This window comes from Gigantopelta aegis, chromosome 2 (assembly GCF_016097555.1).
Source record: "Gigantopelta aegis isolate Gae_Host chromosome 2, Gae_host_genome, whole genome shotgun sequence".
Taxonomy (NCBI): domain Eukaryota; kingdom Metazoa; phylum Mollusca; class Gastropoda; order Neomphalida; family Peltospiridae; genus Gigantopelta; species Gigantopelta aegis.
Genome location: NC_054700.1, coordinates 4,427,503 through 4,446,106, shown reverse-complemented (window position 1 = coordinate 4,446,106; position 18,604 = coordinate 4,427,503). Strand labels below are relative to the sequence as shown.

Here is an 18,604-nt window from a genome sequence, read left to right as displayed (position 1 = left end):
GTGTATTGTCATGGGAGTGGCAGTCCTCTTTTTGGCAAACCACCTATCAGCGACTCATCGACACTGTTATGACATCAGCAAAACATCCTTTTGGATGTCTAGTATAGAGATATGACTTTGAAAATGTATCACCATGTGAAATGTGAAACTGATTCAAGACAAATATGAACCACGTTTCTGTTACTAGTTTATCGTGTGTTCAGTTCAATTCTGCCTTGAGCTCCAGGCCTGATTGGCACACAAAACAAAACAGACAGACACAGACAGAAAGACAAAAACTCTTTAGTGGACATATCACTCAAGGAAAAAAAATATATATCCAATCTGCCAACATTGGCAACACAGTTAATTAATATCATTTTAGCATTTCCTATTTACATTATGTTATTAGTAATTCAATATCGGGAAATTGGACTGCGAAAGATGAAAGATAAAAATGGGTTGTGGTTAAGATGGAAGGAACGTGTGCACAACATGCCACATCCAAGAAAGCATTATGAAACTGTAACAAAACTAACATTTACATATATTATATGAACTATAATAACAATTTTCCTGGTGGCCTACACAGCTCTGCAATTTACTTTCTAAAAACAAAATTCAGATTAGAAAAGTTAAAATAATAGTAATAAAATCTATACAAATGTATAGTGAGACCTCAAATAATCTAGACTCCAGCAATCCAGAAACCCCACCTTATGGACAGCCGAGACAGAAAACAAACATTTTACTCTGTAAATGTGTCTGTTAATCTTGATATTCTAAAAGCAGATGGTCTTTATCAAAAATAAAGTGTAAAAAATAAAAACAATTTGCTTTACTTGAGCAGACATATAATTTCTCACGAGAGAGCATTTGATTTGTTCAACCATGGCCAATCAAAAGCACTGGCATGTTCAGGATCTGGAGTGGTCCCAAACACTTTGACTGGTGCCTTCTTCTATTGTATCCTAACATTATGTGCAAAAACACTAGTCTTGTGAGAAACAGTGAATGCATACCCTTCGAAACCTGCCTCAGAAGACAATTCACAGATGCCAAAATGGTGGCAAAAGGTCTCACAATTCTGAATTAGTTTAACTAAAAACGTTCACACATATAGGTTTGTGGGGGGTTTCAACATTGGGGTGACAAGGTCCACTGATCTAGGCAACTGTTTCATTAACATTTTCATTGCTTTGATAAAAGAAGCATTTATTGGCAAAACATGTTTATTATTTTGACACCAATCTGAACACGAACTCTCCATATTTCCTGTAATGAATGGGAGTATTGTTGTTTTCTTTACACATCCATATGTAGCATAATTTTCACTAAGTAAATATGTAAGCAAAAGCAATGAAAAGCAATATTTGCTGAACTAAAATGCCACATATTATTAAACTACATGTAAGGCTATCTGGTGTCTACCATATAATTATTTTGGCCTTTGTTTCAGTTAAAGTTAAAGGTTTTGGGGCTTTTTTAACATTGATTTATTTATAAATTCCACTTACAAACTAATCATAACCCTGATTTGTATTTTTTTTTGAAATTCAGTATATAAATGTATATATTAAATATACAGTAAGCCTGTATGAGGCTTAAAGAAACAAGCTTAAATGAGAAAGAGACTAGTAGATACACAAACCAGCCTCTCATGAAACGGTTTCATATTCAAGCAAGATAGCTGAAAATTATAACTTAAGAGATCATTTATTTTAAACTTTACACCATATTTACAAATTTAAATCTGTTACTGGAATAAGACTGGGTATTCCTTAAAGAATTGCAGAATAATATTTATCAGTTATTTGTATTTTAAAATAATAAATAAAAAAATAAATAAACAAAGCATAGCAAATGTCTGGGCACAATATTTAACATGCACCATTGTTCTGTTTGTTTGTCAGTTAAGGAAAATTAAATGTACGCGAACTGCCAATCAGTTGGGTTGCACCTTTATACGATTTGAAATTAAAAGTTATTTAGAAAATAACTAATTTGAATACAATTTTGATGTAATTGATTACATTTAGGTTAAGCCCCGGTAACACTGTCATGGATCAGGACGCCGGGTTAGCCACGGATACGATCCGGCATCATTCGTGACAATCCGCTGTGGTCCGTACTAAACTGTACCTATCCTTAGCAATCTGTAGCGCTCCCCATTGTCAACTAACCCCTATCCTTAATAATCCTTGGTTTATCCGTCGAAAACCATAGTTAAACCGTGGTGCATCCATAGGGGACTGCGGATAGACCACTATCTGGGGTCATCCGTGAGGTTTTCATCCATCGTGGATCCGCCCAGACGATCCTTGACAGAGTGATCGGGGCTTTAGACAAATATAATTCACATAACTGAACAGTCAGTTACCTCTAGAGGTGAAAATCAAATGTAAAATTTTGAAATATTGTCCCTTGAAATGTGGAAAACTTTATTTGTGAAAACAAAGGGAAAGAAGCAAAAGAAAATCAACATGCTCACGTTAGATCATAATTCAAAAAGTAAACCAAACATAAAATTCAGCCCTCAACCAAGGAAAAAGTAAAATTGGGATTCCAAGGCCGAAACATTCCCATGATAATTTTGGGTGTGACTTACCAAATGTTAATGTTGTTAGTTGCAGACAGGAAGTGTCCATGCAGTGCGAAAGGAAAACCACAACAACAACATCATATTAACATGAATGGGAAACAAATACATTTTCAACACACAAGTGAAATCATATAGTTTTATACAGTAAAATAACAGATGAAAAAGACACCAGGTTTATACTTATGTGAGCTACATGTAGGCACAGTGTTTTAGGAGTCTTGTTAGTAGAAGCTAAAAACATTATTTTCATATGTGTTAACATTAAAAAATGGTCAATATTAGAATAGGTTATTTTTACTACAGTATATTCAGGAAAGTTCTCTGTGTATTTAAATAAAGGAACAACTGTCGCATTCTGTGACAAATATCTACAATAAAAACAATTCATGGAAACCAATATTCAATACTCTTTGTATAGAGTTTAGTCCAGCAATTTGTTTATATAAAATAAAAGGGCAAATGTTATTAAATATATAATAGTAATCTTACAATATTTTGGACAAGTACATCAAATAAACCTATACACTAAAAACCCCAATAAAATTGCAATAAATATAGTCAGCATACTATCTGACTGAAAATCTATCAAATAAATACATGTAGATCTTTCTTTATGCAGGGATTAGTCATGTGCTGTTTACAAGCTTAGCTAAACTATGCATAACAATAACTGTGTTCTGTTTCAATGCCAAAATTATGTAATTCCAATCTGTAAACACATGTTTTCTATTGTTATAAATGCTAATGGTCAAAGTTGGCAGTGCTTTAAAACTAAATAAGATAGTTTTAGAGCCATTTTCTTTATTATTTAAACTAAAAAAAATAACTGTTGATGTTGAATCAGTAAATATTATTATTTATTGAAAAACATGCAGATTTATGTTATTTGTCATATAAAAATGTAACGGCATAAATTTTCTCATTCGGCTTCTGACAAAATAAATATTTAGCTCATTTGGCTTCTAACAAAAAAGGCCGAACCATTCATAAAGCAATTCTCTGGTTCATACTTTCATGCACATCAAACATTACACTTTAATTTTTTAAATGGTACCAACTGAGTTCTGGCTTTTGCCATGTTTGGACCTCAGTTACAGTGTAAGTGTCTGCATGTAATGGTTTTCTTAATTCACTTGATTACAGCTATTTTCTAAAGTCAGTAATGATTTAACTATTAAACAGTGGTTACCATTCAGTTCCTTTTTTAACTCATTACATTTGTCCAAGCTTGGGTTTGAAAAGGTAATTATGGTTCTTGACTTTTTTTTTATTATTGTATATTCTGTTGTAAAATGCTTAAAAGACATAATTTTTGTATTTATTTTTTAATCTGTCAGCCAAATACATAATCTTCAGTAGTAAATCTTCATAAATTGTAGTATTTTATTTAAATTTTGTGCATTTTTTAGTAACTTGTTATAAATTATATAATTTTATCTAGAGGTATTATACTTTTTGTAGTAAAACTTCAGAAATGGTGTAAATTTTATCTTGAAGCATAATGTTTGTTTTGTTTAACGACACCACTAGAGAACATTGATTTATTTATCATTGTCTATTGAAAGTTTGATGTTTAACGACACCACTAGAGCATAATGAATTATTTAATCATTGGCTATTGGATGCCAAACATTTGGTATTTTTGACATATAGTCTTAGAGAGAAAACCCATTACATTTTTCAATCTTTAATATGTGCCATCCCACAGACAAGATCGCACATAACACGGCCTTTGATATGCCAGCAGTGGTGCACTGGCTAGAAGAGGAAACATCTGAATGGGCCATAGATGAAGATCGATCCTAGACTGACCGTGCATCAGGCAAGAGCTTTAACAGTCGGTTATGTCCCAACCTCCCTTCCCCCTGGAGTAAATGAAAATAATATGCATTTAAAAAATCTGTGTTGGTCAGCAGTGTTACATATTCTATGGAAACCAAGATTTACATGTACATGAAACAGTGACTGGGAAAGATCGGTGAAAGCTGGGTTGTTATTTTTTAATGGGGTTTTTTTCAAATTTACCTACAGTTGACCTCAAGTAGATACTGAAATTCCAAATCCACTGAACTCCATCAAATTCTTTTGATGAAATAGCTCCAAATGGTTTTGCATTGATACATAATAATCATGTCCAAACCTAGACACCAAGTGCATTAATACCAATGGTATCGACAACAATCATACGTAATTAGGAGATAACAATATGGAATTTTTAGATTTGCTTGCAAATGTCATTTTTGATTGAAGGCTTAAAGATGAAACTTTATTTCGGTACACTCAGGCCGGTAAATGACAGCATATGAGGAATTATTGTACAATGGGTATTTATAGTGACAAGGCATTAACCAATCACATTACAAAACATACCCACCATCCATTTACAATTTATTTTTAACATCTAAAAGATGAGTTACACTGAGATTTTCTGCTCAAACACTGAAGAGAACGTTTTAAAGACATTAGGGTTTGGGTCTCAAACATCTACACTAATGAAAGCATTCAAAAATAAACTCATTTTCTCATAATATAAAGAGGCAAAATATAGAATTCTACATGCACATAATACAAAGTAAACTTTATTATTTTGTAAATGAAGTAATGAAACCATGTAATAAATTATGTTTTAATTGAGATGGAAAAAGAACACTGTTCTCTTTTCTGAGGGTTTTTTTGTTTCTAATGGCACAATGATAGTGTATAAGAATATAGATTGTATCTGACTTTCTTTATAACTGAGTTTGAGATATTAAAAGTAGTTTATAAATTGTAATTGTTTCTGATCTTAAAAAAAGAAAGAAATTTACAATTCAGCAAAGAAATATTTTGTTTGTATTACAAAATATTCTAATTAACCTGAAATGATTATAGGGAACAATACTTTAGTATAAATAATTTTTTTTAAACATTTTAGTTTGATATTTAAAAAAATGATTTAAAAAAAATGCAGTCAATGCTGACAATCAAAATTACCATGCAAAAATCACAACAATTAAACTTCAAATGCATCTATAATTAAAGTATAGTTAAAAATTAATCTGGATAACACTAACAATTTAATAAGCATACAACAGTCAAAAATTAATTTTCAATACTGAAATATAATAACAAGCAAATTTTAAAATGTTCATTCAGAAATAAACTACACATACGTATAGTCACAATGCATAGTAAAACGGAAAAATGGCTTCCAAGATTCTGTGAGTCACAATGCAAAATGAGAATTAAAAAATGACTTCTCTTGTAAAAGGTGAGTAAAACCAGGCTATTTTGTAAACCAACAAGCCCTTACCCGAGGTACGGTCACGAAACTTGAAACGAAATGCTGAATGCAAAGACCAAATCACAAAATCAAACAACTCAAAGACAAATCTAAAATGTACAAACTATTAGTTCAGTACCATACTTATTTGTATGTTGGTCTATCATGATAATGTGTAATTTATTACTTTTATACTTCATATTGCTGAGAAGTCTTCAAACAATTACTACACTTTTGTTTATTTCTGAATAATTCTTTCAATAAGTTCATTAAATTCACTTCTAAATGTCGCTGTTTTTCGATAAATTACTTCACTTTGTTTATTTCTGAATAATCCATTCAATGAGGTCATTAAATTCACTTTTAAATGTAATTGTTTTTAAAACTATTACTACAATTTTGTTTATTTGTGAATCATTCTTTTAATAAGTTCATTAAATTCACTTCTAAATGTAGCTGTTTTTAAAACTATTACTAAACTTTAATAAGGTCATTAAATTCACTTCTAAATGTAGCTGTTTTTAAAACTATTACTAAACTTTAATAAGGTCATTAAATTCACTTCAAAATATAACTGTTTTTCAAACTATTACATCACTTTTGTTTATTTGTGAATCATTCTTGCTTTATAAATTCATCATTTATTGGTTTATATTCCTCTTTTCAAATACATACTTAACTATTGTTTATTTGTGAATCATTCTTGCTTTATAAATTCATCATTTATTGGTTTATATTCCTCTTTTCAAATACATACTTAACTATTGTTTATTTGTGAATAATTATTTGAATAAAAATTCATCATCCACTGCTTAAACCATTACTTTAGTATTTGTGAGTCATTCTTTCAATCAGCATTTAATGCTCAATATTTCTATTTTAAATATATATCTCCATTTCAATTTACATATTGTATTATAGATATATACATTGAATTTCAAGTCTAAAAACTTTTAAAAAAAATACAATTAGCTAAATAATGTTTAACAGGTATTATCAGTGCTTTGCACATCTCAGGGTAACAGAAGGCCAATTTATGTAAGGGGAATAACTCTAGAGTAACAAAATGTTACCAAGATCAACTTATATCAAACTTAACTACCAAACTGTACACCTGCTTACTGGGGATGGTGTAAAGTACATGAGGGTGGGGTGCATATGATATGGGGGCGGGATGATAAAACTGTGCAGTGATACATAAATAAAACTGAATCAAATAAATAAACAAGTAAAATGTGTCATTAATCAGTGTTACTTATTTTTTTTACTGGTCATTTTTAATTTGCAAATTAGATTGAACAAATACTGCCACCATTAAAACTGCATTGTTTTCTTTAGTAATTCATGTTGTTATTTTACCTCAAACTTTCATCTTAAATCAATTATCAAAAGATAACTTTTTAATACAATAATTAAGTTTGTAAATTAAGTTTAATGAATTTATAAAAACAAAATGAACTGAAACTAAAAACAGAATGTCTTAAATCATTATATACTTTTTAGATTAAAACTCATTTTAATTGGGAATTTTGATCTGTGAAAAAAAAACCCATAATAATAATTATTGACATAGCTTTTTTTAACATTTAATAAACATGACAAAAACTTTATGAAACTCAATCTTCGTGTTTCATTCACAACAGTGAAATATACTCTTCAAAAGAAGAAACGCAAAACCACATTGTCGTAACATTTGGAGAATTGATTTAATTATTGAATGGTGAGTCCGATAATTACCAAATGTTGCAGGATTGTTCACAGTTAACTCTAGTCCATTGTGAGTAAGTGATAGGACACACCACCAAGGTCAAGGTCATCTGGAGTCAATACCGGGTGTGGCCTCCGCATGTGTTGACAACTGCCTGGCACCGCCTGCCCATTGAAGCAACCAGAGTACGGATGACGTCCCGGGGGATGGTGGCCCACTCGGCCTGCAAGGCTGCTGCCAGCTCAGGCAGGGTCTGGGGCTGTGGTTGTCGCTGTCGGAGGCGTCGGTCCAACTCGTCCCATAGATGCTCAATTGGGTTCAAATCCGGTGATATCGATGGCCAAGGAAGGACATTAATGTTGTTGTTCTGTAGGAAAGCCGTTGTGAGACGTGCTGTGTGAGGCCTGGCGTTGTCACGTTGGAACACTGCGTTGGCGTTGGCCATAACTGGAACGATGTGTGGCCGGAGGATCTGGTCAATGTAGCCCTGTGCATTCAGGTTGCCCTGCACGTGGACCAGGTCAGTTCTGCCAGTGTGTGAGATGGCTGTCCACACTATGACACTACCCCCGCCGAATCTGTCCACTTCCTGCACGCAGTTTGCCGCATAATGTTCACCACGACGCCTATACACGCGACATCTTCCATCATGACGTCGGAGTAGAAATCGGGACTCGTCACTGAACCACACCTGTCTCCATCGCAGTTGAGGCCATTGTCGATGAATCTGGCACCACTGCAGTCGGAGTCGACGGTGTTGTGGTGTTAAGATGACACCTCGAACTGGACGTCTGGCACGAATTCCTACCTCACGTAGGCAGTTCCGTACGGTCTGGTCGGATATCCTGCGCAAACCTGGTATTGCTGCGGCTGTTCCCGAAGGTGGCGTACCCGGATGTAGCGGTCCTGCCCGCGGGTAGTGACCCGTGGTCGACCGGATCTAGGGAGGTCACGTGTTGATCCATGTTGCTGGTAACGGTCCCACAGTCTGGAGATGGTGCTTGGGGACACATGGTATGCCCTGGCAACGGCCGTTCTGGATTCGCCTGCGTCTAGTCGGCCGATGGCATTGTTTCTCTGCGGTTCACTGAGACGTGGCATGTCCTGGATTGTCAACTGTCGGCCAGATACAGAGGCCAGGCAAGCGAACACCCTGCACTTTTATACTGTCGGTGTTCATGTTGCACGTGCAGACAACGCACGTGCAGTGGTGACATGGTTTGCACGTGGCTGCGTTTTTGCGAATATTCACATTTTGGAACTTTATTGTACACTAACTGCGTTTTATCGAATGTAACCGTGGGAATGTGTTTGGGACATGCAATGACCTTATATTCACAAAGCATGAACCGGTAGGAAACATAAAATCGGAGTTATAACCCATTTGTACCCTTTTGCATTTCTTTTTTTGAAGAGTATATAAGGTTAATCATTGACAATATTACCAGCAGGCCCCGTGCTTATAAACCTTAAAGTCTAGACTTTAATAAAGTCCAGACTTTAACGTCATGGCAATGCCATTCAAATAGCATTATGTTAAAGTCTGGACTTTATTCAAGTCTAGACTTTAAGTTTTATAAGCACGGGCCCTACTAGAAACCTGAACTTGTAAAATGGGAGATAACTATTACAACATTATGTTTTAACATCTAATATATTCAGATACAAAATATAGCTGTTGTTTTAGTTCTTCACAATTTGTTAATTTTTTTTCTTTTTTTATAATTATCTAATAACATAAAAAATTGATGTATTTATAATAATTATAACTAAATATAAATTTTTTAAAATATGTAATCACATAATATAGATTTTTTGTTTAATTACATTCCATAATATAAATACTAATTTAAACTAAAATGTAATTTCTTCAAAAAAAAACCCCAATAAACCCTATAAGATTCAAAATGTTTGTACAAAATGAACTAAAAAATAAATTAAAGCATAACCTACTAGTACCTGTTAATGAAAAATTAAAAACCTTTGACCCTGTTAAAATGAATATATGAATAACAGCCCTCGGAATTCCAATCATCTTAAAACAAATAATTTGGAACGTAACGAAGCAAACACACGATAATGTTAAAAATGCTGTTGTACATAAAATTTTGCAAAGGTTTTTGTGGTGGCACTCCTAATAGCCATTGTATATTTCAAGGACTGAAATAATGAATTCCTAAGTGTTACTATGGAGATGACTCGGCCCTTTTACTCACCTTTGTTGCCAAATAAGGTAAAAACAACAACACTGGATGCTTAGTGATTAAAATTGATAGCTTACATTGTTCACGCTCACCTTCTTTGGCACGAGATCGCCGTTTCTCCGCCTACAAAACAAATAAAAAACATGATCAGCACAAAAATATTCTCAATTTTATGTTAAATCTGTGTAAGCTTCTTTTAGGGGCAACCCCCCCCCCCCCCATTGATATTTTTTTGAATTGTCATTACAGTGATGTCTGTGCAATGGTGCATATAAATGATCCCTTAGCTACTAATTGAAAAATGTAGCGGGTTTCTTCTCTAACACTATATGTCAAAATTACCAAATGGTTCACATCCAATGTCCGATGATTAATATATCAATGTGTTCTAGTGACGACTCAGTGGGTATAGGTGAAAGACCACTACACCCACTTCTTTCTCACTAACAGCTAACCCACTGTCCTGGACAGACAGCCCAGATAACTGAGGTGTGTGCCCAGGACAGCGTGCTTGAATCTTAATTGAATATAAGCAGGAAAATAAGTTGAAATGAATGAATGAATACAATATAGACATATTTTCTATTTATAAGCCTATATCCTATAGACAGACATGAAGAAGTATCATAAAGATTGCTAAAAGTAATAACAACTATTATAATCTAAGTCACTGATGTCTGGCACTTTGTGGATAAACAAATGTATGCATATGAATGGAAAACATGCACATAACATGAGCCCATGCTTATAAAACATTTCGAGTCGAGACTCAATCTCTAATGATGTCACACACAGACTCTAAAAGCTTTATAAGCACTGGGCCTGATATTTTACTAGAGACCCATTCAGCTCTTACAAATGTGTTAAATTAGAATAATTTTATATCCTACCCAGGCCTTTCCCCAGGATTTTTTTAAGGCGCTTACATATTTAGCATCATTATAACACAAAAATCAAGCCAAAAGAAGTGGGGTAGTGAGTTGAAAACAGTTAAATGTTTGCCTTCAATACATCAAATCATGTTGGGGTTTGTTTTGTTGTTGTTGTTGGGGTTTTGGGGGGGGGGGGGGGGGGACTGACTTCACAGTATATTCCATTTATAAAAAAAACTACAAAAAAAACCCCAAAATGTTAATAAAATAAAATTTTACTTTAAAAAAAAAAATCCAGCTAACTTATTAAATGTCATCTCACAGTTTAACAAATATATATCTAGCATTATCTAACAAATATGATTATTGTAAACTAATTCAGTGTACGTTTAACTGCAATTTGTATAAATACTGCATGTACATTTCCCGCGATCGCGATCTCAGTGCGTGCTCTCGACCATAGGTACAAAATTAACAAAGACAAAGGATATAACGAAACTGCAGTTAGGTATTCATTGATGTAAACAACTATTGTTTTTCTACACATTTACATCAAGATTTACTCCTGTGTAATCATATTGTTCATGTCCACAACGATATCTCTTGACACGTGGGTGTCAGCTGACTGTGAAGCGTGACGTATATTACGCCGAGAGCTTTCCTCAGTTCAGCCAACGAACGTTCTTCCTAACGTTCGCGAACTACTTGATTGGTGTCCGTCGTGTCCATTTGGTTTAACGTGAAGCGCACAAAACAGTGTAGCGAACGTTTTGTTTCCGCTCGGTCTGGCTGAACTGAGCCCTTGGGATAGCCGACATATCGTTCGGCCCTGAACTGGCATGTGTATTCAAATTGACATGCATTGTCGGTTTGTTTTTATTACTTTGGTTCAAAGACTTTATAAAATTAAAATAGCAAGTTACATATCTTCCAGAGATTGAATCGCCGTCACATTGCTGTCATACATGTCGAATGCATGCCGTTAAAATTAATAACCTTGATTATTAAAATTAGCAAACATCATAAGGCATACGCTGTATTCTGGATAACACCGTTTCTCGTTACCGGTCGCGAGATCGCTATTATGCTAACTGAATATTTGGTATTATTATGTTTGAGGTGTCAAATAGATTATGTAACCGTTTGTTCACATCAGAAGATAGAAAATGGTTCAGCCAAAATTTTAGCCACTTGCAAATTTTATTAGCCATTTTTTTGGTCGATCCGTGACCGTTCATTTTAGCAAATAACAACGTAGTTACGGTTTCGATATGGTAAATATATACCAGGATTAATGGTGACATGTTTTACTCAAGAATTTCACCTTCAAAGATGTTTATTCAATTAATAGGTATTTTCTTTGATTTGTCTTGATGCGTAATTCCCAAGCATACAGACATTATTACAACAAGCAGTTATCTGGCGGATTAGTAGTAGCCGATCACCTGTACCACGTGACCAACACAAGCCCGCCGACAATTAAAACAGTGCGATCAATGGACCTCAAAGTGAACATCTAAAGAATTGCAGAGATACCAAATGGAAGTGTGATAATGTGTGGTGAATGACGTTACGGATCACAGCTCCATTGTTTTGTATACATGTTACAAATTAAGCCGACACGGTCCTGCAGTTAAGGCGCTTACCAGACATGAAGGCACTTACTTGGCTGGCTAAGGGAGCACGGGCCGTGTCGGCTTATCGCTCTAGGGAAACCCCTGCCTACCTGAGCACTTCTGTTTACAGAGGGCTCTGTTAGTTATGGTATTTTAACATACTGGTCGCAGTGCTGATACTGTTTTATAATTATTATATCCACCGTTTTATAATCATTATAATATCCACTGTTTTATAGTCATTATAATATCCACGGTTTTATAATCATTATAATATCCACTGTTTTATAGTCATTATAATATCCACTGTTTTATAGTCATTATAATATCCACTGTTTTATAGATATTATAATATCCACTGTTTTATAATCATTATAATATCCAGTTTTATAGTCATTATAATATCCACTGTTTTATAGTCATTATAATATCCACTGTTTTATAGTCATTATAATATCCACTGTTTTATAATCATTATAATATCCACTGTTTTATAGTCATTATAATATCCACTGTTTTATAGTCATTATAATATTTTATAATGTTTTATATCCACATTTTATAATCATCCACTGTTTTATAGTCATTTTATAATATCCACTGTTTTATAGTCATTATAATATCCACTGTTTTATAATCATTATAATATCCACTGTTTTATTTTATAATCATGTTTTATAGTCATTATAATATCCACTGTTTTATAGTCATTATAATATCCACTGTTTTATAGTCATTATAATATCCACTGTTTTATAATCATTATAATATCCACTGTTTTATAGTCATTATAATATCCACTGTTTTATAGTCATTATAATATCCACTGTTTTATAGTCATTATAATATCCACTGTTTTATAGTCATTATAATATCCACTGTTTTATAGTCATTATAATATCCACTGTTTTATAGTCATTATAATATCCACTGTTTTATAGTCATTATAATATCCACTGTTTTATAGTCATTATAATATCCACTGTTTTATAATCATTATAATATCCAGTTTTATAGTCATTATAATATCCACTGTTTTATAGTCATTATAATATCCACTGTTTTATAGTCATTATAATATCCACATTATAATATCCACTGTTTTATAATCATTATAATATCCACTGTTTTATAGTCATTATAATATCCACTGTTTTATAGTCATTATAATATCCACTGTTTTATAGTCATTATAATATCCACTGTTTTATAGTCATTATAATATCCACTGTTTTATAGTCATTATAATATCCACTGTTTTATAGTCATTATAATATCCACTGTTTTATAGTCATTATAATATCCATCCATTATAATATCCACTTTTATAGTCATTATAATATCCACTGTTTTATAGTCATTATAATATCCACTGTCCATAGTCATTTATATTTATAGTCATTATAATATCCACTGCATTTATAGTCATTATAATATCCACTGTTTTATAGTCATTATAATATCCACTGTTTTATAGTCATTATAATATCCACTTTTTTATAGTCATAGTCATTATAATATCCACTATAATATCCATAATATCCACTGTTTTATAGTCATTATATATATCCACTGTTTTATAGTCATTATAATATCCACTGTTTTATAATCATTATAATATCCACTGTTTTATAGTCATTATAATATCCACTGTTTTATAGTCATTATAATATCCACTGTTTTATAGTCATCATTATAATATCCACTGTTTTATAGTCATTATAATATCCATAGTCATTATAATATCCACTGTTTTATAGTCATTATAATATCCACTGTTTTATAGTCATTATAATATCCACTGTTTTATAGTCATTATAATATCCACTGTTTTATAGTCATTATAATATCCACTGTTTTATAGTCATTATAATATCCACTGTTTTATAGTCATTATAATATCCACTGTTTTATAGTCATTATAATATCCACTGTTTTATAGTCATTATAATATCCACTGTTTTATAGTCATTATAATATCCACTGTTTTATAGTCATTATCATTATAATATAATATCCACTGTTTTATAATCATTATAATATCCATTTTATAATATCCACTGTTTTATAGTCATTATAATATCCACTGTTTTATAGATATTATAATATCCACTGTTTTATAATCATTATAATATCCAGTTTTATAGTCATTATAATATCCACTGTTTTATAGTCATTATAATATCCACTGTTTTATAGTCATTATAATATCCACTGTTTTATAGTCATTATAATATCCACTGTTTTATAATCATTATAATATCCACTGTTTTATAATCATTATAATATCCACTGTTTTATAGTCATTATAATATCCACTGTTTTATAATCATTATAATATCCACTGTTTTATAGTCATTATAATATCCACTGTTTTATAGTCATTATAATATCCACTGTTTTATATCCACTCATTATAATATCCACTGTTTTATAGTCATTATAATATCCACTGTTTTATAGTCATTATAATATCCACTGTTTTATAGATAATCATTATAATATCCACTGTTTTATATATTATAATATTATAATAATATCAGTTTTTATAGTCATTATAATATCCACTGTTTTATAGTCATTATAATATCCACTGTTTTATATCATTATCATTTTATAATATCCACTGTTTTATAGTCATTATAATATCCACTGTTTTATAGTCATTATAATATTTTATAGTCATTATAATATCCACTGTTTTATAGTCATTATAATATCCACTGTTTTATAATCATTATAATATCCACATTATAATATCCACTGTTTTATAGTCATTATAATATCCATGTATAATATCCACTGTTTTATAGTCATTATAATATCCACTGTTTTATAGTCATTATAATATCCACTGTTTTATAATCATTATAATATCCACTGTTTTATAGTCATTATAATATCCACTGTTTTATAGTCATTATAATATCCACTGTTTTATAGTCATTATAATATCCACTGTTTTATAATCATTATAATATCCACTGTTTTATAGTCATTATAATATCCACTGTTTTATAGTCATTATAATATCCACTGTTTTATAGTCATTATAATATCCACTGTTTTATAATCATTATAATATCCACTGTTTTATAATCATTATAATATCCACTGTTTTATAATCATTATAATATCCACTGTTTTACTGTTTTATAATCATTATAATATCCACTGTTTTATAGTCATTATAATATCCACTGTTTTATAGTCATTATAATATCCACTGTTTTATAATCATTATAATATCCAGTTTTATAGTCATTATAATATCCACTGTTTTATAGTCATTATAATATCCACTGTTTTATAGTCATTATAATATCCACTGTTTTATAATCATTATAATATCCACTGTTTTATAGTCATTATAATATCCTACCTGAGCACTTCTGTTCACAGGGGGCTCTGTGAGTTCTAGTATTTCCATGTACCGTTTTATAGCGATTATAATATCCACTGTTTTATAGTCATTATAATATCCACTGTTTTATAATCATTATAATATCCACTGTTTTATAATCATTATAATATCCTACCTGAGCACTTCTGTTCACAGGGGGCTCTGTGAGTTCTGGTATTTCCACATACTGGTCGCGGCGCTGATACTGTTTCTGCAGTAAGCGATCCGTCTCTTCATCAGTGTCTGAATCTGAAAGACGGAAAAAGCAAGTCAGGGAATCACAGCTAATTGACAATACTTATTTCGATACTCATATTTTTAAAAATAAAATTAGGATGTTCTGAATATAATATAAACATTAAAAACAAAAAATTGTTAACATTTTTCTATTCATATCCACAAATAAGGAAAAATTAAAATAAACTTGCGCAAACCCATGAAAATGAAATGGGGGAAAAAATGGATGGTAATAGATGTGTACGAAAAAAAATCTGCTTACGTACAGAAGAGAAATAATCAATCATATGTATTTGGAGCAAAGACAAGAAAATTGTAACCGTCCAGACAAATCGGATTGGAAACTTAATGAAGCTTATTACAGATAAACTATTTCATTTTCTTGATGTACAGTGTCTATTCCCAAGAGACATGTGTCAATTTCTACCTCGTTTTACCTTGTTACAAAGCTGTCAAATCATATCTGTATAATTACAAACTTTCCGAGAATATTCAATTTTCTGGCTTTGCAGTATTTATTCCCATGAGATATGTGTCCATTTCTACCTCGTTTTACCTTGTTATAAAGCTGTCAAATCATATTTGTATAATTATACACTTTCTGAGGCCATTCAATTTACTGGGTTTTGATTGGATGATGTCGCTAAAACATTCAATGTTAGCTTTTGATAAATGCAGAAAATTACGTCATTATGAAAAGAAGGAAAGATGATTAAGTATATTTTGATATATACACTGTTAGATCATTTGTATTGCTTGTAACAATAAAATTGTTTTCAATTTTGAGGGAATTTTGTTAATGTATGAAGGTTGTAATTTTAATAAAAAACAATGTCCAAATAGACAAAAGTGTAGAATGTAAGATGTAAAATACATTTATATCAGTACATGTAAATATGTTCGCTTTTTAATTGCAGAAGATTGTCTTGCTTTGTAACACCTATGTCTAATTTCATTTGTCTCCCTTTGACCCCTGTTACATTTTATCTCAGTGACACATCTAATTCTATTTCTTTCACCTATATGACACCCATTTATTTAGTGACACATATTTCAAATGCTATTTGACTCACATTATAATACCTACATTCGTATGCTACATTTTGTCTCAGTTTTGTCTAGGTCAAATTCTGCTTGTCTCACTTGGACATCTATGTATCATCTCACTTAGTGACACCCATGTCTAATTTCATTTGGTTTATTTTCAGAATTCCATTTGTTTCTCTGTCCTGTGCTAGTTTGGATTTAGTAACCTATCCTGGGAGTGGCAGTCCTCTTTTAAGTAGTTCAGGAAGCATGCATTGTCTAGGGCACCGTTCCAAGAAGCAATCTTAGCACTAAGATCACCTTAGTGCATAAGGTAGCTATGCACTTAAGGTGATCTTAGGGCCAAAATTGCTTTGTGGAACGTGGCCCTGTAAAGGATCTTTTGGGGAGTGGCTGTCCTCCTACAGACGAGGCACTAGATAGAGATTCATGGAATCAACCACTATTTTGCCAATCGCCCATTCGACTGCATCGTGCAGAGATACGGTCTTGATTACAGTTTTGTCATTCAGATTTGACACCAACGACATGTTTGTCACATTTGTTCTCACCCAAGTTAAATTGCATCATATATCTTACATAATGTGTCATTTTAAATTTCCAAACTATATTAATTTTATAAACACATGCATATCAAAACACAATTCAGTGAATTGGTTTTGTTGGAACTACAAAGTGATAACATCCTTGAAATGATGTGTTTGTCATTTTAGTGTGGTAGATGTGCTGTTTATATGTTGTAACCAACTGTTAGCTATTTGCTGCAGGTTCCTAGCTACTACAACTCAAAAGAAAGGAATACATAGTATGCCTGCCTACATATGTAACCGCAAACATTTTGGTTTACCATTATACCACTTTAAAAAAAAAATGTCATCCACATAATATTTGTTTTGTTAAAAACAAGTGTTGTAGCAGTTATTGTGTGAAGAGATGTGTGAAAGTAGACTTAATTACATATTACATGTACATGTACATATACATCTGTATGTACATGTTATTGTGTGTAATCATTCTGAAATACATGAAAGGGTTTGTATGTTTTCATTATAATCTTAGCTTGGAAACAATGATTCAAGGTACTGCAATGTTGCAGCTGCTGAATTTATCATGAATTGTTGGGTGGGGTGGGGTGGGGTGGGGTGGGGTGGTGGTGTGTGTGTGTGTGTGTGTGTGTGTGTGTGTGTGTGTGTGTGTGTTTAGGGGTTGTTGTTTTTTTAGGAGGTTTTGGTTGAAGAGGTTGGCTTTGTTTCTCTCTCTCTTCGTTTTTGGCACTGGCGTTGAGGGTTTTCTTGGGAGGTATAGGGGATCAATAAGAAAAAAAGGAAGAAAAAAAGAAAGAACAAAACTGATATTGGAAAATGAATCAGTTGGACCATTTTGCAAATATAATTAAATTTCACAGCATGTTGCATTGTACACGTAGTATCGTGTATAGGCCATTAACTTTAGATTTTAATTGGGTTAAATGATATTTCAGTAGGGTTCGTGCAGCTATAAACAGTACTACTTTTGACAAACCTTTTCAAATGGAATTTCACTTATTTTTCATTGTTTCATATGTTTTTCACATTTAATGCTCTAACTAATTGTAATTTTTTTTTTTTACAATATTTCAGTTAATTAAATACTATGGCAGGCACATTTAACATTGATTTTCTTTTCTTTCTTTTT

At 32.0% G+C, this 18,604-nt stretch overlaps 1 protein-coding gene across 5 annotated transcripts in view; it reads right to left on the bottom strand.

Moving 5' to 3' along the window:
* Positions 1-18,604, bottom strand: part of LOC121380133 (amyloid-beta A4 precursor protein-binding family A member 2-like) — a 202,846-nt gene that overhangs the window by 134,900 nt on the left and 49,342 nt on the right. For 3 of the 5 annotated variants that reach the window (XR_005958886.1, XM_041508916.1, XM_041508944.1), the window contains 3 exons: positions 15,783-15,895; positions 9,848-9,878; positions 5,874-5,906 (listed from right to left, as the gene is read on the bottom strand). Coding sequence is in view for 4 of the 5 variants with exons in the window: in XM_041508916.1 (XP_041364850.1) it covers positions 5,874-5,906; positions 9,848-9,878; positions 15,783-15,895 (177 nt within the window). In the remaining variant the exon portion in view is untranslated. The remainder of the gene's footprint in view (positions 1-5,873; positions 5,907-9,847; positions 9,879-15,782; positions 15,896-18,604) is intronic. The other 2 variants (XM_041508928.1, XM_041508937.1) reach the window with 1 other exon arrangement.